The following is a 24,054-nucleotide window of genomic DNA, read 5'->3' on the forward strand; positions in this document are numbered from 1 at the left end:
AATCCAGTGAAGAAATGGGCAGAAGACATGAATAGACACTTCTCTAAAGAAGACATCCAGATGGCCAACAGGCACATGAAAAGATGCTCAACGTCGCCCCTCACCAGGGTAATACAAATCAAAACCACACTGAGATACCACCTCACGCCGGTCAGAGTGGCTAAAATGAACAAATCAGGAGACTATAGATGCTGGCGAGGATGTGGAGAAATGGGAACCCTCTTGCAGTGTTGGTGGGAATGCAAACTGGTGCAGCCACTCTGGAAAACAGTGTGGAGGTTCCTCAGAAAATTAAAAATAGATCTACCCTATGACCCAGCAATAGCACTGCTAGGAATGTACCCAAGGGGTACAGGAATACTGATGCATAGGGGCACTCGTACCCCAATGGTTATAGCAGCACTCTCAACAATAGCCAAATTATGGAAAGAGCCTAAATGTCCATCAACTGACGAATGGATAAAGAAGTTGTGGTTTATATACACAATGGAATACTACTTGGCAATGAGAAAGAATGAAATATGGCCATTTGTAGCAACTTGGATGGAACTGGAGAGTGTTATGCTAAGTGAAATAAGTCCTACAGAGAAAGACAAATACCAATGTTTTCACTCTTATGTGGATCCTGAGAAACTTAACAGAAGACCATGGGGGAGGGGAAGGAAAAAAAAGTTAGAGAGGGAAGGAGGCAAACCATAAGAAATTCTTAAAAACCGAGAATAAACTGAGGGTTGATGGGGGGTGGGGGGGGAGGTGAGGGTGGGTGATGGGTATTGAGGAGGGCACCTGTTGGGATGAGCAACGGGTATTGTATAGAAACCAACCTGAGAATACATTTCGTATTTTAAAAAAAGACAGTAGGGAGTTCTGAAGGAAAGGTTTACTTTGCCTGCCTCAAGTATTTGCCAATGGGCTGCAGGTTATAAGGAAATTTAATTTTATCTGCCAATTCCTTCTGTCTTTGCTTCCCACATCAATGGAAACATCATTCCTAAATGGCACCATAATAGATACAAAAGAATTAGGGTTTTTAATAAGAGTTTATTGTTGGGGCGCCTGGGTGGCTCAGTCAGTTAAGCGGCCGACTTCGGCTCAGGTCATTATCTTGCGGTCCGTGAGTTCGAGCCCCGCGTCGGGCTCTGTGCTGACAGCTCAGAGCCTGAAGCCTGTTTCAGATTCTGTGTCTCCCTCTCTCTGACCCTCCCCCGTTCATGCTCTGTCTCTCTCTGTCTCAAAAATAAATAAACGTTAAAAAAAAAAGTTAAAAAAAAAAGAGTTTATTGTTAAGTAATCTCTACACCCAATGTGGGGCTCAAACCTACCACTCCCAAGATTAAGAGTCACGTGCTCTACCAGCTGAGCCAGCCAGGTGCCCCAAGAATTAGGGTGTAAATTTATTTATTTATTTTGAGAGAAAAAGAGAGAGAACAGAAGCAGGTGGGGGGCAGAGAGGCGAGACCGAATCCCAAGCAAGTTCCGTGCCATCAGTGCAGAGCCTGAGGGGCTTGAACGCACAAACCCTGAGATCATGACCTGAGCCAAGGTCAAGAGTCAGACACTTAACTGACTAACCACCCGGGAGCCCCAAGAATTAGTTTTAAAGGAGCACTTTGAACAACCTTCACTTAAATTCATCGTGGATTCTGATCTCAGTCCACTGCACTTAGAGCTATCTGGATTTACTTGCTTTGATACCCAAGGCTGATTACTAGTGAGGAAAACCGTAGGGCAATTTGTTTTCTTCCTCCATAAGAACTTCCAATAAATGAAAGAAAGAGGAAAAGGGGGGAAAAAAAAAGAAAAGAAAGGGAGTGGAACCCTGATGATGTCTATTTAGTAAATATAATATTTACTACTTAAAGTACTTAAAAGACAGAGCTCCAGGGGTGCCTGAGAGGCTCACTCGGTTAAGCGTCCGACTTCAGGTCATGATCTCCTGGTTCACGGGTTCAAGCCCCACATCGGGCTCTGTGCTGACAGCTCAGAGCCTGGAGCCTGGTTCGTGGATTCTGCCTCCCTCCCTCTCTGCCCCTCCCCTGCTCGTACTCTGTCTCTGTCTCTCTCTCAAAAATAAATAAAACATTAAAAAAAAATAAACAAGAGCCCCAGAGATGCAAAGTAACTTAAAAAAAAATCATAATGCTCAGCTACTTTCTATTCAGCTGTTACATCAAAGAATAATTAGCCTACTACAGGAAAATATATCCTCGGGTGATATACCTTGTGGAAGAAACTAACAGTGGCTTCAGAAGAGGAGGAAAGAAAGGAATATTGGGGAATGCAGAGAAACCATGAGGCGGCCACACGGCCATGCTGAGAAGCTCTTGTGGTCCTATGGGATTTCCTCCTTCCCTTCTCCATCCATTGTTGTGGCAAATGAGGCAAACTACAGCCAGCTCTCAGCAGCTACTCTAATGGAAGGCAAAGCTTTGAGGTTCTCATGTTATGGATGTAGAGACTGGGGCTCGGAAAGGTGAAGTCATGGACCCACCATCACACAGCCGCCGGGCCCAGGGCGGCCTCCTCTAGCACACCGTCCCCTCCTCCGCTGCTCTCCGAGGCTCAGCGGAGAACGTGGGAGAACCCATCAGCTCCATTTGGATTACTAGTATCCTGCTGCGGGGGCCTAGTCCTCAGCCAAGGAAGCCAGCTCAGCCCGGTCACCTTCGTGCAGTATCAATGGTCAGCTGTCAATGGAAGGCTTCCTGCTCCTGCTGCGGGCCGGGCCGCATGCTCTCCTGCTGTGAAACGGGGCTGGGCTACCCGTGCGTTAGGGGCTAAAATGTGTCCTCCCGCCACAAGAAGAAATGTGGCAATCCTAACCCCTAGGACCTCAGAATGTGACCTTACTCGGAGGCGTGGTCTTTACAGCCGGGACAGTTATCAGGAAGTCACGAGGGCAGGCCCCAACCCAAGAGGACCGTGTCCTTATGAAAAGGGGACGTTTGGAGACGGACACGCACAGACACGCACGTGGGGAGACCATGCCTAGGAGACAGGCCTCGAACCAGTCCTTCCCTCACAGCCCCCAGGAGGGACTGAGCCTCCCAACGCGTGGATCTTGGGCTTCTGGCTTCCAGAGCCGGGAGAAAATACGTTTCTGTTGTTGGGGCTGCCCAGCCTGCCGTGCCTTGTCCCGGCAGCCCCAGCAGATACACCCCAGGAGCATCAAATCAGTCACTTAGACAATTCATTGGCAGTCACGTGAGTGTGCCCTTTTCTCAACCACTAGCACAGACAAAACCTCAGTGCTAACACCAGGCGGACTTTGCAGTAACATACATTTTCTGTGTATCAACTCACTACGTGCAAAGTATAGGCATTCAGAAGACACATTAAATACAAAAGGAAAACTTCAGGGGCACCTGGGTGGCCCAGTCGGTTGAGCGTCCGACTTCGGCTCAGGTCATGATCTCGCGGGGAGTTCGAGCCCTGTGCCGGGCTCTGTGCTGACAGCTCAGAGCCTGGAGCCTGCTTCCCGTTCTGTGTCTCCCTCTCTGTCTGCCCCTCCCCCACTCATGCTCGCTCTCTCTCGCTCTCTCTCTCTCTTTCTCTCTCTCTCTGTCAAAAACAAACAAACATTAAAAAAATTTTTTTTTTAAAAAGGAAAACTTCATTACCAGTCATCCTACCACCCACACCCATCCAAACGGTAGCCGGGTGTGCACCAGCTGCAGTTACTTTTTTATTGGGGTCACACTCTGTACAGAATCTCGTCTACTGGCTTTTTCACATCAACGTGCTACAGAGTGTTCCACGCGGCCAGATGTTCACAACACAGTCCCCAAGCACAGCTACAAAGGATGGCACGGCGAGCGCCCCTGCGACGCCAGAGTCGCTGTGTGCACCTGGCTGTCGCTTCCGCTTCCGGTGGCTCGGGCTGAGGCTGCTTCCTAAGTGCTGGTTCCAGCCTGCCAAACCAGGCCCCAGCACGGGGCCGGCCGTGCACTTTGCCCGCAGGACACCCAAGGTCTTCGTGTGTTGCCAGTTTGACATCACTTTTTGTCGAGTTTGACTGTGTGTTTTAGTTACTAGTGAAGGAGAAACGCTTTCTTACTGTGCTCATTTTATTGGTCACCTGGATGTCTCTTCAGCACTGACCAGCACGTAGCCACACAGTCAAGTGTGAGCAACAAGGAAGGACACGGGTTTCAGCGGGATGCGCTTCTAGCTCGGTGTCTCCCGAACCCAGGGTTGTGAGGGTCAAGGGGCACGGTAATTAGGTAGGCAGGCCGCTTCCCTCACAGGAGGGATCTGACCACTTATTCCAGAAGCCCAATCTCAGGAAAGCCAGAGAAGAAAGCAGAAGCCCCTCACTCCTGAGTGAATGGTGTGCTTTCAATCCTTGGGGTCTAACGTACAGTGGCCATACGGGCGCATGGCCACGCGGGTGACGCTGCCAGAACCCGAGGCAAGGTCCCGGGACGCGAACATCTGCCTCTCACTACTGCCGGGTCGCATCCTCTTCCTCTCAACTCCCTTTCAGAAGACACGGCCGGTCACAGAGGGGCTCCCCATGCCTCTGTTCGCTACCCCGACAAAGCAGGAAGCCCGTCCCTACCCAGATGGTAGCTGGGGCCCAGGGCGCGGGCCGCTCCCTCGGCTCTGTCCCGCAGCCTCCCCCTCCTCTCCCCGCCTGTGTCTGCCGGCCCTGGCGCAGTGTCCAGCTGGACACACGATGTCGTAAAGAGCGACATTCCCACGTGCAAGGAGCTGCCCCACACCCAACCAGTCACGTGCCTCTGCAGCCACCATCATCCCGGGGAACGGAGCCCCCCAACGGAGCCACCAGCGCTGAAGACGTCTGGCTTCAACTCCATTTGTCCTAGTCTGTGCGCTGTAGAAGACAGCCCTGTGCTGGGCTCAATGGTGGCCCAAAAGATGGATGCATGTCCTAATCCCCAGAATTTGTGATTACGACCTTATCTGGAAAAAAGAGTCTCTGTGGATGTAATGAAGATAACGACCTCGAAGTGAGCTCATCGTGGATATGATGTAGGTGGGCCCTACGTCCAGTGACGGGTGTCCTTGTAAGAGACATAAAAGATGACACGGTCAGAAAAAAGAAGAGGCCATGTAACCACGGAGGCAAGCACCAGAAGCTGGGAGATAGGCCTGAAACTGATTTTCCCACCCCTGCTGTCACTGTCACCCAGATTTCAGACTTCTGACTTCCACAACCACAAAAGAATGAATTCCTGTTGTTTTAAGCCACCACACTGGTCTCTTGTCACAGGGGCCACGGGAATTTAATACCCACCCCCCGCAAACTAAAAGCGCTCTTACAGAAAAATCGCAGGATCAGGACTGAATGCAGCAGGTGAGAGTTGGGGGGGGCCTGTCCGGGCCTTTAACATTTTCCCAAAGTATAATCACGTGCAATTAGACACTTGGGCTTCGGGCAATGGAAAAGGCACCCCTGCTCCCGCAAGCGCCACCCAAGCCCTGGGCCAGGCTTGTCTTCAGCAACAGCCCGCTCCCAGCCAGGGGAGAACAGAGGAGGGCCCGGGGAGCGTAGGACGTTCTCCCTCCACTTCCAACATTCTTTCCTGACAACTGCAGGGTTGACGCCCGTGGCTTTGACATCCAAGGAAACATCCAGCATCTTACAAAACAACGATAAGGAGTGCTCCAGCGTTCACGATCTGCCAATCACTGCCCAGTGGCCTCCCTTCACAAGCACCACTGCTCACACAGGGCAGCGACGCGCCCGCGGAGGGCAAGAGCACGCTGCGGTGCAAGGAAAGGGAAGTCTGTCAGACCGGGAGCTGCTCACAACGGCAAACCCAAAGCGGTGCAGGACAGGTGGAGAGATGTGAGTATGAAAGATAACAAAGTTCAGACCCACGCCACGCTGGTACAAAGTCAGGGTAGGAGAGGATCATCGCAATGTCTACCACACTCGAGAGCTGATCCCGCTTATGACCGGTAGAAGAGTGGGCAAAAAGTACAAACGAGCCATTACCACCAGAAGACCCGGAGAGGATCCTTCAAGCTCCACAAAGATGCTCAAACCCACCCTTAACAGACAACCCCATGCCTGACAGACGGGCAAGGCTACGAGGAAGTGGGGGCAGCACCCTGACACCACCCACCCCGTGTGCACGTGCTCAATGCCACTGCCTCTAACAACCTGCCCCAGAGATACGCGTAACTGATACACACGGCTGTTCGCCGTAGCATTCTCGGTGACAATAAAAGAGCGGCCACAACCCAAATGTTCGTCAGCAGCGGACTGCTTGGATCACGCACGGTGCAGCCTCCAAACGGAATGGCACACAGCCCGCGAGAGCGCTGGCGCCACGGTGTGCTGGAGCTTGGGGGGGGGGGGGGGGGGGCGCCCACGGGGAAGGGCTTCTGCCCATCTCGGCTTAAGAAGGTCTCTCTGAGAGCCCTGGCCTTGATTCTCAACTTCCCCAGAGGAGGTGGAAAAAGACAGAGCCCCTAGAGGCAGGCAGTTCAAGCAGACAGAACAAACAAAAACAGCAGAGCATCGGGCCTAACTGGGGTCGCAGGTACCCTAACTGAGGCAAGCCAGCAGATGGGGGAGCTGAAGCGTGAGGTCCTCGAGCTAGCCCTTGGTGCTCAAAGAGGCGGCCCGCTCCGTGTCAGCCAGCCCGTAACCGAGGACCGGGCGCGCAGGACAGCACGCACCGTGCGGCCCCGTGCTACTCGTCAGCAGGCGGCCCTACTCGATGCACTCCATGACATGTATCTGCAGGGTGTCCATATCGGGAGCCTGATACTGGCACTTGGGGCAACAGAAGTCAGGCGGCTCCTCGGGGGGGCTTCTCCTCTGGTTGGGCAGGGCCAGGTGGAAGGAGGGGTGAGCTGGAGAAAGAGGGGAAGCCGCACAAAGTACGGAGGCCTGTCAGAACTGTTGGGTGTGGCTCCTGGAGTCACCACCACCGGCCCCTCCCCGTTAGGCGCCCCCAGGGGGCAGTGCGCTCCACAGAGTAAGTCCGGGGAGGCGGTAAGGGGCTTTTGCTGGCACCCTCCCTCTCCACCCACCCTCCAGCGGCTCACTCACCTGGGGCAGGGGCTACGGGGGCCTGGGAGGCCTCCACGTGCCGCTTCCTCATATCTTCAATCCTTTGAAAAGAAAAACGGCCAGATCAACAAGGGCAAGTAAAGCTCCAGGGCCTACGTAGGAGGCTGAAGGGAGGGTGGGGCAGGAGGAGGGGGCGGGAAGAGGGGACGGACGGAAGGCGAGGGGCCGACAAGCCACGAGCCCTGCCTCACCACTCACTGCGAGAGAAGGGCACCGGGTCCCAGTCCTGGGGCGGGGGGGGGGGGCCCACCTGGCGGACTCCTGGCAGCTGGCCTTCAGGCGGCTGTAGTCCCGCTGCAGCTGGGCCAGCTGCTCCTGCAGAATCTCCTTCTTCTCTGCCAGCTTCTCCCGGGCCTGCCTCTCGGCCTGGAAGTCGGCCTTGTAGATGTCCGCCTGGCAAAGCCAAGAGAGGGGCACGCCTGCCATCCGTCGGCCATTCACCGGACACTCCGTGCTGAGGGACCAGGCAGAGCTGGCTCCTGCCCTCCCACAGCCCACGGCACAGGGGAAAGTCACCCGCACGTGCACCGACAGGTCGAGGAACGGCACGAGGGGTGCGAAGGGCTTCCAAGAAGCCACGGCAAAAGGACGCGAGGTCCCGGAGCCAGCAGGCCACAGAGGAGCGCGCTCACCTGGGCTTTTAGCACCGGAACGGTCTCCATCACTATCTTGTGCTGCTCGGCCTCTTCCTTCAGCTTGTCAATCACTTCCTGCTTGGCCACCAGGGCCTCCTCGGCCTGTTGCAGCTGCTGCTTCAGGTCCTCCAGCTGCAGTCCCTAGAAATGGGCAAGGGGGGGGGGGGTGCCGGAGCCCGAGCTGGCCCAGGGCAGGGGCCGGCGGCCGCTCCAGGTGACAAGAACCACGAGGAACGAGAGACCGAGGCCGGCCAGCGCCAGAGTGATGCCGACCACAAGATGTCGGTGCGTGCAGGGCCCAGGAAAGGCAAGAGGCTGGAGGGGGAACTGTGAGGTCAGCCGGTGCGACGTGCCTTTCCCAGAATCCCCAATTGCACAGCCCTCCTCCAACCCTTCAAGGGGCACCGCCAGACCCCCTCCTGAGGCCATCCCCTCCACACCGAGCGGGTCTCCTGCACGAACGCTCCACGACATGCCACCGCTAAGCTGAGAGCCATCAGTCCTTCCACCCTGCCCCCTGGTCGAAGGTCTGCTGGTCCCTCACAGAGGCCCCCCGCCCCCGCACGCACACACACACACGTTACAAACACACACATGTACGTACACGCGGACAGCCACACACACCACGAAGCCTTCCTTCTGGAGACCAAGGAGCCACAGCTTTGTAACCAACCGTTCTTCACAGGGTCGGTTTCAGGCTTGACCCTTATAAGTCCCCCCTGCGTACGTTCACATCTGACAACATCCTTCGCAAAATGTGCTCGCTAGAAACCGCGCCCAGTACAGATGTGATGAGAACAAACCAGAAGAGGGCTCCCAGCCACCTTCAACAGGGGGATGAAAACATTCCCAGGGCTTACCTTGGCTCTCAGAAATCTGAGCCAGGAGCCGAGCTGGTGATGGCTGGCAGGAACGACTGGCCATGGAGACAGGCAAGTTCCCAGCCCACAGAGAGAGCATCCAGAGGCCCAGCCCAGTCACCCATAGGCAGCAAACAGCACGGCACACAGATCGCCGTCTCCCCACGTCCTGCCCTGGGCTGTCACACCGCGAGCTTGACAAAGCTCTAGGACAAGTCTGGTATCCCTCCTGAAAGCCAATTCTGTCAACTCTTCAGATAGGGCCTTGAGTTCCAACGTCCCTAAATTTGGGGAACTAGGCTCCGAGTCTAGGCCACAGGGAGAGGAAGCAAGGCGGAGTCCTAGACAGTCCCAGGGACGTCTCCCCCCATACTCACTCGGTTCCGCTCGCTGCTCACCACGCTGCTCTTGATGTGGCTGTCGTACTCCTGGAAGAGCTGGTGATAGGCCACCTGTAGCTGCGCCAGCTTCCGCCTAAGGAAAAGGAGCTTTTGCTGGAGAAACACCTCGTCCTGGCTCAGCCACAGGCTTCTGTGCCTCCCACTCCACCCTCGTCCTTCTTGTCACGTCCACACACCAGAAAGGGGGTGGCCAGGGTGCCTCCGGGCCTGGAAGGCCGTCAGCTCTGAGGCAGGCTTCACTAAATGCTCAGCATCCTTTTTTCTTAAAGCTAACATTTTTAAAAATAAGGGAAGGAACGTCTGCAACACTGTGGAACCGCCTGCGCTCTTCGAAAGAGTCAGCGTCCCAAAAAACACAGAAAGGCGGGAGGACTGGCCTGGGTGCAAGGAGACTCAGAGGCACGCCAAGAAAGCCTCCCGGGGTCCCGGGCCCGATGCTGCCGACACGTGGGCCAAACGGCGCCGTGTGCACGTGGGCCGCGGAGCAGGCGTCGTGGGACCGAGGGTGGGCCGGCTGGGTGTGACAGCGCTAGGGGACGGGCCCTCGAAGGGCTCCTCGCCGGGGAGAGAGCCGCTGACGGCCCTCCGGCCCCTGTCGGTCCAGGGGGTGGGGCGCCACTCACTTCTCCTCCGAGGCGGCCTGGCGCTCCATGCGCAGCGCGGCCTCCACGCTCTGGCTCTGCATGCGCAGCTGGTCCACCTGCACACTGTGCTGCTGCTGCAGGGCCTCCCGCTCACTCTCCAGCTGCCGGGCCTGCTCGCTGGCAGCCCGGGCCCTGGCACGGGGGAAGGGGGAGGTCACGGCGGGGTCCCAGCCGGGCCGAGAAGCCCTGCGGCCCGCGGGTGCGGGCGCACTCACCACGTCCCATCGATGCAGAACCGGTTCTGGGCGAGAAAAGGGGTAGGCTGTCCATGTCAGCGTGGAAGCACCGTCATCAGAGACGGGGCAAACCGCACAGGGCCGGCTTAGGGGAGTGGCTCTCTCCCTCCCACTCAGTGTTCTAGAAGCGATGAGGCAGCTGACCCGCCGCAACGGCTCAGCCGGAGCCCCCGGCGCACACACCTGGAGCGGAGCTGCGCCCCTGCCCGGCTTGCCTCTTCTCACCTGGGCCCCACGCCCCCGTCCTCGCAGCCACATCACCCCACGGCCCCCAGTCTCCCATTTCCACACTGCGCCCTAGATGTGCAGGCCCAGGCTCCAGCCATGTCATCCTGCTGGCCCAAGGCCTCACGCGGTCCTGTCTGTGGAGGCGACAGTGGCTCCTTCTGGGTGGGAGAGGCCACCGGGGACGGTCACTGCTACACTGTCCAAATGCACGGAGCACACTGCCCTCTGTGATCTGTCTTGCCCAGGGCACAGAAGTGTATGAAGTCTGCAGCTCTTAAAATGGCCACGTGGGAAACCCTAGGTGCGAGCGAGGCCGTGTCCACGCTGTCCAGCTCAGCATTTGAGTGCCAGACCACATCAGGAGGGACACGAAAGGACGTTGCTCAACAGCCCAGAATTGCTGAAGTAAACATTCGTGCGGGGTCGTTAACCGACCAAAGTTGCCTCTAGCTGTTTCCTTTATGTACACAGAAAAAGACAGGCAGAAAAGACACCAAATTGTCCTACAGGTGATACACGTGATTTTAGAAAGCTAGACGTACAGAAGAGTCCACCGGGGAAAATACCAGAACATGACGAGCCAGAGGCCACCAAGCTCGGCCTTCTGATGCCTTTCCTCACTCACGGTCGGCTTTCTGGATGGAAGCACGTTCACGTGGTCTCTCACCTCACTCTGATACTGGAAAACTCGGGTCTGCTCCCCTCAGCGCCTTCAGGAAGGCGTCTTTGCCACCGCCCAGTGCACCCCAATCACCTCCTGCACCGGGAGAACTGGACCCGCTGTCAGGGGGACCCATCTTTCTTTCTGGACGGCAGCACCTGGGTGGCATGAGAGTGCAGTGGGGGGGGGGGGGGGACACCTGTGCCCCCTGACCCAATGACCCCACTATAGGAAGCCCTCTGCAGAAAAGAGCAACCGGCAGGCCACTCACATTAGCAGAGCCACTTGCCAAGTCAGCCCTCTGGTGGCACCCGGGCAATGGGCTGGTGCGGGTCCCTGAAACGACATGACACTTTGCCTACTGACAAGGGTGGTCCCTGCGCCTGGACCGTTCGCACGACTGGCTGGTTTATTCATAGCACCTGCTTTGCTAGGGGGCAGGGAGTTCGCTGTGTGCCCGGCAGAGGGGGCCCAGGTGACCAGCGTCCAATAAGACCCCTGCTACTGAGTCTTGAGTGGGTTCCCTTGGTCTCCAGGGATGTATCTGTCACTGCTGGAGAAGGGAGAGCACTCAGCCGGCCCCCCACGGAAGGCGGGGAGGGAGCCCAAGGCGTGGAGTCCTTCACCCCGACCTGTGTCTTCTGTCCTCACGGGTCCTGCTGTGTGCCCTCTCCCTGTAATAACCTCAGTTGTGAGAGCACGGAGTACTTCTAGAGGATAACTGTGGATCACGGGTGTGCTCCTAGGGTCCCCCCAAAATGCTCCCTAAGGAAATGATCCAAGCTCCAGCAAAAGGTCAGGGAGCCCCGAAGCACCGCTGGGCTCCAGATTCTCCAAGCCCCTGTGTGCTCACACTCCACATTTTCCAGTCGATTCTCTCCCAGAGGAACCCCCCCAGAGGCCCCGAAGGTGCCTCACTCTTCTCAGGCACCGCGACAGCAGCCCCTGGGGGGCTCTCCCTTCCCGCTCACCTGCCCTCCAAAGCCTGTCGCTCTTTGATGGCGGCCTCCAAGCGACTCTGGCTCTCTTGGAGCTCCCCCAGCAAGGACGTCACCTGGGCTTTCACTGACGCCTTGTCCTCAGCCAACTGCTGTGTGAAAAAAAGCCACTTCCCATTAGTGATGCTTTCTTGCCAGCTGCCCACCCCCAGCACCCCTGAGCCGCAGGGCAGCCTGCAGGCACTGAGACATCACCTAAGGGCTTCTCTCCTGCCCCCAGTGCCACCACTCATCTGGCCTCTCACCTCCAGAAGCTTCCCAACCCCAACAAGGCAAGTCTCCTGGGACCCCACACCCCCAAGCCCCTCCTCATCCCCATGGACAGTAGCATGGAGCTGCCTCGAGTTTCATGAGGCTGGCGAGCAGGCTGCGAGGACGGAGCCGAGTGGGAATCTCTCAGCCTCTGAGACTTGCCGCCAACGGAGGGGAGACCTAAAGACAGCGTCAAAATACACGCTCCACCCACAGGCTGAGGCTGCCAGAAGGAGCGCTGAGACGGACTGATGTGTTTCCAGAAGACCTGGCCAGTGACAAAACTCAAGAGCCGTTCATACGCCCTGAGGCCCATCCTCCCTCATCCAACTGTCCACACCAGGTCCCTTGCAACCTCAAGCCACTCAAGCCCAGGGTTGGCCTCGGTCCTCTGCATCCCGAACCCTCCATAGCGAATAACACTCCTGTCCTCTGTACCCCCACCCGGGGCTCCTGTGCGGGCACCACACCAATGCTCCTTCCCTTCTCTGCAGGGACTGTGGCCCAAACCCCCGGCTTTCTGCATATACATACCTGGGGCTGGTCTGCAGGCCTGCTGTCCCCCTGCAGGCTAACAGGACAGACTCCTCCCATGAGCCCGGCCCGGCTGTCCAACCACCTGCCCCACGGGTCCATATCTGTGCCCATCAGCAGACCCCATCGGCTAGCGCCCACCCCACTCAAGGCCCTCGCCGGGGGCTGCGATGGTGTCCACCTGGCCTCCTCCTCCGCTCCCGCACCTGTAGGAGTCAGTCTCCTGGGTCTTCTCTAAAGAATCACAAAGCAGGGGGCTTACGACAGCAGGAATTTACTGCCTCCCAGTTCTGGAGTCCAGAAGTCCAAGAGCAAGGAGCGGGCAGGGTTGCTGCCTTTTGGGGGCTCTGCAGGAAAATCTGCGCCGGGCCTCCGTCCTGGCCTCAGAGGCCACCAGCGCTCCTTGGCCCATAGATGCTTTGCCCCAATCTCTACTTCTGTCATCTCGTGGCCATCTTCCCTGTGTGTGTTTGGACAGACCCATCCTGATCCAGCATGACCACATCCTAACTATTATTTCTCTTTTTTATGAAAACTTTCTTTAACTTTTATTTTTGAGAGACAGAGTGAGTCAGAGCGTGAGCAGGGGAGGGGCAGAGAGAGAGACACAGAATCGGAAGCAGGCTCCAGGCTCTGAGCTGTCAGTACAGAGCCCGACACGGGGCTCGAGCTCACGAACCGCAAGATCATGACCTGAGTTGAAGTTGGATGCTCATCTGACTGAGTGATCCAGGCGCCCCCCCCCCCCTTTTTTTTTAATGTATTTATTTTGAGAGAGAGAGAGAACATGTATGTGCAAGCAGGGGAGGGGCAGTTAGAGGGAAAGAGAGACTCCCAAGCTGGTACCTTGCTGTCAGCACAGAGCCCGATGTGGGGCTCGATCCCACAAACGGTGAGATCACGACCTAAGCTGAAATCAGTCGGACACTTGACAGCCTGAGCCACCCAGGCACCTCTAACTTTACTACTTCTGCAAAGACCCTATTTTCAAATAATATCGCATTCTGACGTAAAGAGTGTAGGATGTGGACATTTGTTTTGGGGGAACACAATTCAACCCATAACAGTCCCCCCTACACTCTACAATCTACATGAAACCAAATACTGTCTCACACTAGCACAGAAGCCCCCACAGTCCCTGTCACACTCGGGTCAAAGCCCAAATCCTTCCATTGGCCCCACAAAGCCCACAAAACCAGCCCCTACCATGACTCTCCCACCCACTCCTCAGCCACTTCCACACAGCCTCAGTCATGTTTGCCTCTCGGATGGTCCCTGAAAAGGACAGGCATGCCCCTGCCTCAGGACCTTTGCACATGCTCCCCCCCCACCCGCCACAAAACATGCTCTCCCCAGATACCCATGCGGCCCAGCCCCTCACTGTGTTCTGGTCCTTACTAGAAGACACCTCAGTGAAGGTCTCCCCATTGAACAGTGCAAATTCCCCACACCACCTGGCCTGTCACATCGGCATCTCCACTTGGGTATCTAGTAGTGTTCTCAAGATGAACCTCTCTTAATCTGCACTCCTGATGGCCCCCAAAAACCAGTTCCCCCCACAGCCCTCCTTATTGTCGGCGGATGGCAAATCCATCCTCCAGCTACCAGCACAGAAACCTTGGAGTCCCTCTGGACTCCTGTGTCTCACGGCTCACATCCAACGCATCAGGAAACCCTGTCAAAATATATCCCGGATCTATTTGATGATACTGAGCGATTAACGTTGACTGTTCCGGGCAGGACCGTGGTATTGTGGTTATGTCTTTTCGAAGCCCTCTCTCACAGACGCGTACTGAAATATTCACGGATGAAAGCACACAGCGTCTAGAACTTGCTTCAAACTAACGGGGGAGCCACTAGGTATGTACCCGATAATGGAAACACATGTCCACCCCCAAATGTTCATGGCAGCATTACCGGGGGCGCCTGACTGGCTCAGTGGGAGGTCGTGAGTTGGAGCCCCACGTTGGATACAGAGATTAAGGAGATAAAACTTAAAATAAAAAATAAACACACAGCAGCATTACTCACAACAGCTAAAGAGTGGAAGTGAGCCAAATGTCCGTGAACTGATGAACGGGAGAACAAACTGTGGTATCTGCGTACGCCAGGATATCACCCGGCATGAAAGGAACAGCACGCACGCACTCATGCTGCAACGTGGATGAGCCTCAAAAACACCATGCAGAGTGGAGGAAGCCAGAGGTGAGGGGCACACGCTGGATGGTCCCACTGGCATGTGAGGTCCGGCACAGGCACACCCGCAGACAGAAAGCAGACCAGGGAGTGCCAGGGGCTGGGGAGAGGGTGGGGAGTGACTGCTAACGGGGGTGGGGTTTCTTCTGGAGGGGAGCGCGAGGCTGGGGAGGAGGAAAATGTTTTGGCACTAGTGGCAATGGTTCTACAAGTGTACAAATACGCCCAAAATACCACTGGATTCTATACTTCAAAAGGGTATGGCGTGTGAATTTTATCTCAGCAAAACCGTTAAAAAATTCCAACGTATTGTTCTACTGGCTTCTCCAGTGACGGGCACTCGGGCTGTGCCCAGGTTTTTGCTCTGCTCAATGGACAAGAGCTTCTCTGAGATGCCCACCTCGGGTGAGGCTGCTCAGTCAGGGGCGACCTGAATTTTCAACTGGGAGAGAAAATGCTTTTCAGAGCTGACAGGCTTGTCAGCGGAGAAACAGGGCTACCGCAGGGGTCCTGGCCCCTGCCGGGAAACCAGCACCCTGTCACGGGAGCCGGGGCCGGCCGGTGGGGGCTCCCAGGGCTGCACGGACAGAGGCCCTGAAGGCACTTAGTAAAGAGCAGTGAGTCCATCTGTCCGAGGCTGTAATGGGCTGAATGGCAGCCCCCAAAAGATAGGTCCACGTCCTAACCCGCAGAACCTATGAGTGGGACCTGATTCACAGATGCAATCAAGTTAAGATGAAGCCGTACTGGAGGAGGTGGGGGAGGGAGACCCGAAGACTGTTGAGAACTACAAAAGATGTCAGCACAAAATGACTTTGACTCCATCCGAAGCCCTGCACTCAGAGCCGATCTAGGAAAGCTCAGCGCTGCCAAAATTGCCTGTTCTAGCCATCACCAGACCTAGGCCCCCACCTCCGCTCACTTAGAGCATTTACTAAGAGGCCTCCGTAATGTGAAGCCTTCCTCTGTCCCTTTGGAACATCTGCGCACCTCCCACAACCCGGGACACTTTCTCAAGGGCTTGAGAACCATTCCCAGGCTCTGTGCGGGACAGAATGCTAACTTCCGTAACTGCCGGCTAGCCTCATGTATCTACACCGATGGCCCCTTTGTGAGTTTTCACTTGAGCCCCGGATCACTGCCCCTCCATCCCCATCACTCTTTATGTCACCACTCACCTCTGCAAATCACAGTGGAGCTCAGCTCATCCCCTGCTGTCAGTAATTACCAAATAAAACCCGTTCTCACCACTGCAACTACCATCCAGCTGTATTTCTCTCTGACCCTGGTGTCTTCATAAGAGGGGGAGGAGAGACACACGGACATGGGGAGAAGGCGAGGTGACCACGGAGACAGAGGTGGAGTGCTGTGTCCACAGGCCACGGGAGGCCAACCATCACAGCCATAAGCCAAGGTGGGGAAAGCAGCCTGGCCCAGGTTCTCCCTCGCGGCCTCCGGGAGGCACCCGTCCCGCCCAGACCTTGCTCTTGCACTTCTGGCCTCCAGGACCGGGAGCCAGTACATTTGTTTCTTAGAGCCACCCAGTCTGTGGCCCTTTGTTATGGCGGCTCCAGGAACCCGGCACACTTCCCTGAGGGCCCTGCCAGGCCGTCTGCGCCGACAGCGTGATTCCTGGTGGGGCCCCGGCTTCACGTCTGCGGGGCAGAGACTGAGGATCTGAGGTCAGCCACGCGGGAGCCCCGGGCCCACAGGACCGACCCCCACTGAAGTCCCCGGACGCCGGCGCTCAGGGAAGCTTCCCCGGCGGCGGCATCCTGCGCGCGTCGTCACGCGTCACCGCGGGTCGGACCGCACTGCCCCACGACCCCCCTGGCCAGGGACCCGGAAGCCCACCCCCGGTCTGTCCCGGACCCCGCCCTACGCCCCTTTGGTCCTTGCTGACTCCCCCCCGTATCCTCTCACTGTAAGCAGCCATTGTAACGGCCGTAACCACGAGTAGGACGGCTCTGCTGAGTTCTGTGGCCCTCCTAGCGCAGCACCGAGCCCGAGGGTGCTCTCGGGGACCCCTGACCCCAGCTGCCCTCTGGGAATGCGGGCGTCCCTGCGGTTTGCAGAATGCAGGCAGCTGGTGTCACAGGTGGCCGGCAGCCCCGGCCGGCCGGCTCCGGGGAAGGACCCACCCTGCCCCTCTGACTACCTTCTGGCATCTCTTCAGATGTTCCACCTCCTGCAGGGCCTGCTCCCTCTGTCTCCTCAGGTCGAGCTTCTCCAGGCTCAGTCTCTCCACCAGTTTCCTGGCTTCCTGAAATTTCTGCATGAGGAACTCCTTCTCTTTCCTCTGGCTGCCTTGGAAACGCTGCAGCTCCTCACAGCGCTCCCGAAGCATCTGGTTGCTCTGCCGGATGGCATCTGGCGGCAGAGGAGAGAGCAGAGAGGTGAGACCCGGTGGGCGCCCCACCAGCCCCTACCTGGGCCCATCACGGCACCCTCCCCACATGCGGCCTCTCACACAGACGTGGCTTTGAGATGGTTCCTTTTATTTTACGTAACACTTTCAGCATCAATTACGCCGACGTCCAGCACCTAAATTTCTCCAAACACATCAGCTTCACTCAAAAGTGTGTGCCAAATGGCACTCTCTTTGTAAGTGACTCGAATTCATTCTGGCCATCTGTACTGTGGCCGGGTCAGAGGCACGCCTGCCTGCCCTGGGGCGCTCAGTCACTGTCTTCGGCGGAGGGAAATCCTACCCTGCCTGCAGACTCCGGGAAGGCCACCAGGGGAAACTCCCTGTGCCATCACTGGCTGCGGCCTGGGAGCGCCAGGTTTGCGGGTGGCCTCCCTGAGCTTTACCGTCCCCGTGTGCCTGTTCAACGGGGATAATCGCACCCACCTCATAGGACGCGGAGGGTTAAATGAAAAAGCAAAGTGCCCAGGGCACAATAAACACACAGGAGACAGCCAGCACCCCTCTCACCAGGCCAAAGGACGAGCGTGTGCAAAGGCCAGACAGTCAGCAGAGGCTGAGGAAAGGAGAGCCACACCCCCAAGGACACCCCAGGCAGCAGAGGACCATCGAGCGTTGACAAAACCGATCAGTGACACGTGAAGGTTCTAGCAACTACAGAACCATATAAGATAGGAACAGGCAATAGCTTCACGTCACCCTCCGGTCAAAACCCTTGACCTGACGGAACATTCTTTCACTCAAACTACAGTGGCTTTGGAGCCCGGCTCCAGAGTCACCTTCTGCACTCTCCCATCCCCGTGTGACTTCTCCCCTGCAGGGCTTCCAGCTTCACTCGCCCGACTCCACCTGTTGTAATCCTGCTCGGTTCCCCACCTAAGGCTCAACTCACATGCGACTTCTTTTTCTACTGAGGTAAAACTCACGTAACATCAAATTAATCATTTTAACTATTTTAAAGTATACAGTAATTGAGTGGCTTTCACGTATTCACAAAGGTATGCACCCATCACCTCTAGCTACCTCTAGAACATTTCCACCACCACCCCCAAAAAGCCCATACCCACTGGCAGTCACTTCCCCTGGCCCCCAGCCTCTGGCATCCACTTATCTGTTCCTCTCTCTGGATTCACCCCTCTTGCACATGTCACATAAATGCACTCCTACACTAGCTTAATGCAATTTCTTCCATGACATTTTCCCCCACACACATACACATTCCAAGAGAAGTCTGTGTCCTCTCCCTGCCCCCTCCTCCTTAGACACAATCATGGGCATTGTTGGGGAGCAGACACCTTCAGGGCCCTGGCGGTTTGACCCAGGACCTGACACAGAGCACCCATTTAACAGGAATGTGCAGAGCCGATGCTGTGTGGAGCCAACACACTGAACAACCGTGGGTCAGATGCACAGAAGCAATCCATGCAGCTTCAAGGTCTCTACCTGCTACTAAAGCCTGAGCTCCCTGGGTGGGGAGCTGGTGGTGCCATAATCTCTCTACACCCAGCCTGACAAACTGTCACCCCAAGTTCATCTTGCCAGAGCACCCTGCTGGGGACCAGCAGAGGCCACACATGTAGCTGTGGAAGGTGAGCTGTCTCCCTGCCCCCAACCTGGCCACCAGCTCTATGTGACCCCAACATAGCAAGGCATTTGACAACATTAAGGACACTGTTTGTTGTGATAACTGGAGGAGTGCTATTGGCATCTAGGGGTAGATGCTAGGGATGCTGCTCGATACTATGCAGTGACCAGGACAGCCCCTAGACGGCTAAGCGTGATTACAAGGCAGGGAGCAGGGGTAGGATACTGTCACACGCCAGGCAGCAATGTGCCCCTTCCCAAGGGCGGCCACCCTGCCTGAGAGGCAAGGTGCAGGCCCCTGGGACCTGGAGAAGCTGCCGCACAATACCAGTGAGGACGCGGCAGATGAGCAGATGAGCGGGTGGGGGCGGTGACGAAGACAGACAGGAACTGGTTCCAGGTTCCAGGAGCCACCACCGGGCCTGTGGTCACGCCTCGCACAAGCTGAACCAGAAATCCCCTTTCCCAAAGCAGCCGGCAGGCCCTTCCCAGGGCAGGCCGCTCCCCCTTTTCGGACCAGCCCACAGGCCCTCCTCGCGGCAGGCCACGCCCCCTCCCAAAGCAGCCCGCAGGCCCTTCGAGGAACAGGCCACGCCCCCTCCCTGGGAGCCGCCCCCCTACTCCCAGGATAGCCGGTGCTTCATGATGGATCAGGAGGAAGCAGAAAAGTCTGGCCCCGTTGGCCCAAATGGGGCAACTCAGAACGGTGGCTCCGGCTCCAGAGCTCCCGGTAGGGTCGGCCTGCACTGCTGTCCAGCTTCTCCCCGTGCCCACCCCTGCTTCTTCCCTTCCCTTCCCCAGGACTGGTCCTGTGTAGGCGCACTCTAAATAAACCTCCTACACATTAATCTATACCTCAGAGTCCATTTCCAGGGAATTCCCTCCTCAAACAAAAAGGGAGGGTGGCTGAGTTTGAATCACTAGCTGGCTCTCAGGTGTACTCCCACCCCAGACCCAGTAAAAGCAGAGGCACCAGTGAGGGGAGTAAGCCTCCCCCACCAACAGGGCTGGGACCTCTGACGTTTTACTCTGCACACCTGCTATCTTCCTCACCTCGGAGCTCTTGATTCTCCTCCACACAGCGTTGGAAGGTCTCAGGAGTGCCCTGCTCAGAAGGTAGGTGGGGCATAGCTGGCTTCCCCAGAGAAGACTCTTCACCCAGCACGTCCTGGTCCCCTGCCGGGCCGCCGCTGGGCTGCACCATCTCACACAGCTGACTCTTCCAGGGGGGCCTGCTCATCCAACAAGTCAGGGTCTGGAAGAGCAAGGCAGCAGAGGTGTCACATGAGACCCTCGCCGAATTATCTTACCTTGAAGGACAGGGAGTGCGGTCTGTGCAGGAGTTCCAAGGCCACACTTTAAGCAGAATGCCAGGCACTGTGTCAAGTGTAATAGGATGCTAAAATGGGCTTTTCAGTCTAAACGGGGGATATACTTTCGTTCCAAAGGGAGGTGCAGGCCCGTATGTGGGATTAGAAAGGCTATGTATGGCTCAGCACTTGTTATAAACTCTGTCTGGCACCTATCTCCAGGCTGTAAACTGAAATTAAGAATTTAGGGGTGCCTGGGTGGCTCAGTTGAGCGTCAGACTCTTGATTTCACCTCGGGTCATGATCTCGAGGTTCAATAGTTTGAGCCATGTTTACAGCATGGAGCCTGCCTAGGAGTCTCTCCCCCTCTCTCTCTCTCTCTGCCCCCTCCTGCGCACGCACGTTCTCTGTCTCTCTCTCTCTCTCAAAATAAATAAACTTAAAAAAAAAATTCCCCAGAGAGTGGAAATTAGGGAGAGAATTATTTTTGTAGGGAGGTATCAGTGTGCTGTGAATCCTACCTGCTACATACACCTCCGAGCAGGAGTGAAGGGTTTTGGCCCCTTACCTAGTGTAGTGGGTTGAATGATGGCCCCCAGCAAGATATGTCCATGTTGACCTTATTTGGAAAAGGGGCTTTTTGCAGGTGTAAGTAAGTGAAGGATCTTGAGATGAGATCATCCTGGATTAGAGTGGCCTTAAGTCCAATGACAAATCTCCTTATAAGAGACAGAAAAGGAGAGACACAGACACAGAGAAGACAACGTCACAACAAAGGCATAGAGTTATGTGGCCAAGAGCCAAGGAATGCCTGGAAGAGGCAAGACGGGTCGTCCCCTAGAGCCTGCGGGGGGAGCGTGGTCCTGCAGACTCCTTAATTCCAGAGTTCTGGCCTCCAGAGCTGGGAGAGGATAAATGTGTTACCTTAGCCACTCGGCTTGTGGTCATCTCTCACAGCAGCTCTAGGAAATTAATCTGCCGAGTAAGGGGAACTTCAAGGACACTGCTCAGAACCACATGAGTGTTCCCTGGAGCTGAGGGCTAGAATGGGACATCCAGTGTCTGCTGAGCACTGAGGGATCTGAAAGTGGGAGCTGGACTCGCAGCCTAAGAGAGCAGGCTGAGCTGCGCGCACTCCCCCGTGGACTAGTCGGCAATGTGGGGCAGCACCAGCCTGGAGCCCTTATAAAGTCCACCCAAGAAGACTGACTACCTGGAGGAGGAAGCCAATCCCAACACAAGCTTCCAGGAGCAGTCCTGCACTCAGAGAGGACGGCTTTAACGCTGAATAAACTATTACGCTGATAATGCTCCCCTGAACGCCCCACTGAACCATCCATCCACAGGATGTGATGAGCCACCAGTCCTTCCCTCAGCTTCCAGAAAAGCGCACTCTCCTGGTTCTCCTACCTCACTGGCTGCCCCTGCTCAGGCTCTTTCACTGGATCCTCCTCACCAAGCCACCCTATCACGTTGTGGTGCCCCAGAGCTCTGTTCCGGGGTCTCTTCTCTAACATCGGTCACCCCAATACAGAGTTCATTCAGCCTCTCAGTTTTAACCCCCATCCTCTTGCTGACGACGCCCAAACCCAGCATCTCCACTTGGATTATCTAGTAGTGTTCTCAAAACTAACCTTAAGATTGCACTCCTGACGGCCCCCAAAAGCCAGTCCCCCCCCCCCCCAGCCCTCCTTATTGTCGGCGGATGGCAAATCCGTCCTCCAGCTACCAGCACAGAAACCTTGGAGTCCCTCTGGACTCCTGTGTCTCTCGGCTCACGTCCAACGCATCAGGAAACCCTGTCAAAACGTATCCCAGAATCTATTTGATGACAGTGAGCAATTAATACTATTTTAGGTGTCATGGTGCTATTTTGTTCATGTTTTTTTAATCCTTTCTTAGAGATGCATACTGAAATACTTAGAAGTGAAATTATACAGTGTCTGGAATTTGCTACTAAGTACCTATCTCCCCGGCAGAAACAAAAACACATGCACACACGCAAATGCTCACAGCAGCATTACTCACAATGGCCAAAGAGTGAAAATGACCCAAAAGTCCATCAACTGATGAGTAAAAGTCCAGCACATTCTCATGCCAAAAAATGGACCAGTCTTACACGCATAACACTAAAAGAAGCAACTCACAAGAGACAACATATTGTGTGATTACATTTATGGGAAATGTCCAGAACACGCAAACCCATAGAGACAGAATGATTGGTGGATGCTTAAGAGCTGAGAGATAGGGGGTAATGAAGGTGATAGCTAACGAGGTGCGGGGTTTTTTTGGAGTCATGAAAATGTTCCGGAATGAGATAGTGGTGATGCTTACGAGGTGCAGGGTTTTTTTGGAGTCATGAAAATATTCTGGAATGAGATAGTGGTGATGGTTGCACAACTCTGGATATACTACAAACCAGGGAGCTGTACACTTTCAATGGGTGAATTGGGTGGTATGAGAATTATGTCCCAAACCCACTATTGAAAATAATAATAACAAGAGATGTGTGTGAGAAGCATAAATTAAACAAAAGTAGCCCTGGGGCGCCTGGGTGGCTCAGTCGGATGAGCATCCAACTTCAGCTCAGGTCATGATCTCGTGGTTTGTGAGTTCGAGCCCCGCGTCGGGCTCTGTGCTGACAGCTCAGAGCCTGGAGCCTGCTTCGGATTCTGTGTCTTATTCTCTCTCTGCCCCTCCCCCACTTGTGCCCTGTCTCTGTCTCTCAAAAATAAATAAATGTAAAAACAATTTTTAAACAAAAGTAGCCATGAGTTGACAACTGTCAAAGCTGGGAGATGAGTACATGGGGTTTACTATTCTATTCTTTCTACTTTTGTACATCTTTGGACTTTTTCATAATAAAATGTTCAAAGCACCACCATCTCTCATCTGGATTACTGTGATAACCTCCTAAAAGGTCACCCTGCTCCTACGTCTTGTCTCCTATAATTTGTTCTCCCCACAGGGGCAGACTGGCCTAACAGGTAATTCTGATCACGTCCCTCCTCTACTCTGTTCCCTACCAGTTCCTCATTGCCCTCCGTGTAAAAGCCAAGGTCCCTAAAACGGCCTGCAAAGCCCTCAACTGTCTGGTCCCTCATTGCTTCTTCTTCAAGTATTCTCCCCTCACACACTCTACTCCAGCTACAGTGGCCTCCTTGCCATTCCTTGAACACGCCAGGATGGCTCATCCATCCCCAAGTCACAGAAACGGTTTGAGGTCGGGTAGACATTAATCGTTTTGCAAAGCGAGGCACATGAAGTAAGACACGTAGCTGCCAAACTATATTTGAAGCCTTTTTAAAGAACTTAACCTCCAATGCAGTCAAGTTTAATGAACAGAAGATGTCTCGGAACTAGAAGAGTCATCCACAAAGCAGGGGTGTGGTCAGACTCCGCAGCGGTGGCGGAGGACGGAAACAGTCCCGCTCGCCAGCAAGGTAACCCGGCCCCTGCATCTGCCGGCCGCGGCCGGTGCGCTACAAGCAGGCAGCAGAAATGGGCCAGGCCCAAAAGGAAGGGGAAGCCTGGATGTCCGGGGGAGTCTCGGAGACAGCGGAACGCCCACCGAAAGTACCCTGTCTTCGAGAAGACGACCACACCTGTCAGCAGAGTCGGTCCGACGTGAGAAGCGCAGGAACAGCGAGCCGCGAGCACTCCTCGGGCCCCGGCGCTCCGAGAAAGTCCGGGTTCTGCGGTCACCTTTTCCTTCTCCCGCTGCCGAAATTCACACTTCCGGCTTCCGGTGTCGTAGCTGTGAGATCCGGAAGTAAAACACGCAAGCCCCGCCCCCACCCAGGAGCCGGCAGAGATGTGGCAGAGGCTGCTCCCGAGGGGAACCCGAGCCCGTCAGCCTTCGCCGGCCCACAGGACGCTCCCAGTGATATGCAGCACCTGGTGCTTTTCGGAGCATCGCGACCCACTCTCACCCTCGTCTCTCGGGCGGGGGTCTCCAGCCTCCAGGCGGTGGGCCGCCCCGCCCCCGCCAGGGGAGGAGCTAATAGGGAGCCTCCTGGCTGCAGAAGGCCCCGCC

General features: G+C 55.7%; 1 protein-coding gene across 8 annotated transcripts in view; it reads right to left on the minus strand.

Annotated features, from left to right (window-relative positions):
* Nucleotides 1-242: 242 nt before the first annotated feature.
* IKBKG (inhibitor of nuclear factor kappa B kinase regulatory subunit gamma) overlaps nt 243-24,054 on the minus strand; it is a 28,719-nt gene continuing 4,907 nt past the window's right edge. Inside the window, exons 1-11 of one of the 8 annotated variants that reach the window (XM_040467403.1) lie at nt 23,624-23,924; nt 19,762-19,963; nt 16,855-17,066; nt 11,688-11,806; nt 9,571-9,723; nt 8,924-9,020; nt 7,684-7,827; nt 7,302-7,444; nt 7,031-7,092; nt 6,655-6,831; nt 243-260 (exon numbers count right to left, since the gene is read on the minus strand). In XM_040467403.1, the coding sequence (XP_040323337.1) occupies nt 6,689-6,831; nt 7,031-7,092; nt 7,302-7,444; nt 7,684-7,827; nt 8,924-9,020; nt 9,571-9,723; nt 11,688-11,806; nt 16,855-17,066; nt 19,762-19,948 (1,260 nt within the window). In that variant the 5' untranslated portion in view covers nt 19,949-19,963; nt 23,624-23,924 and the 3' untranslated portion in view covers nt 243-260; nt 6,655-6,688. Of the gene's footprint in view, nt 261-3,663; nt 5,028-5,747; nt 6,832-7,030; nt 7,093-7,301; nt 7,445-7,683; nt 7,828-8,923; nt 9,021-9,570; nt 9,724-11,687; nt 11,807-16,854; nt 17,067-19,761; nt 19,964-20,586; nt 20,738-23,623; nt 23,925-24,054 lie in introns of those variants that run through there. The other 7 variants (XM_040467401.1, XM_040467407.1, XM_040467405.1 and 4 more) reach the window with 7 other exon arrangements.

This window comes from Herpailurus yagouaroundi, unplaced genomic scaffold (genome assembly GCF_014898765.1).
Source record: "Herpailurus yagouaroundi ecotype Mexico unplaced genomic scaffold, PumYag 67493, whole genome shotgun sequence".
Classification (NCBI taxonomy): Eukaryota; Metazoa; Chordata; class Mammalia; order Carnivora; family Felidae; genus Herpailurus; species Herpailurus yagouaroundi.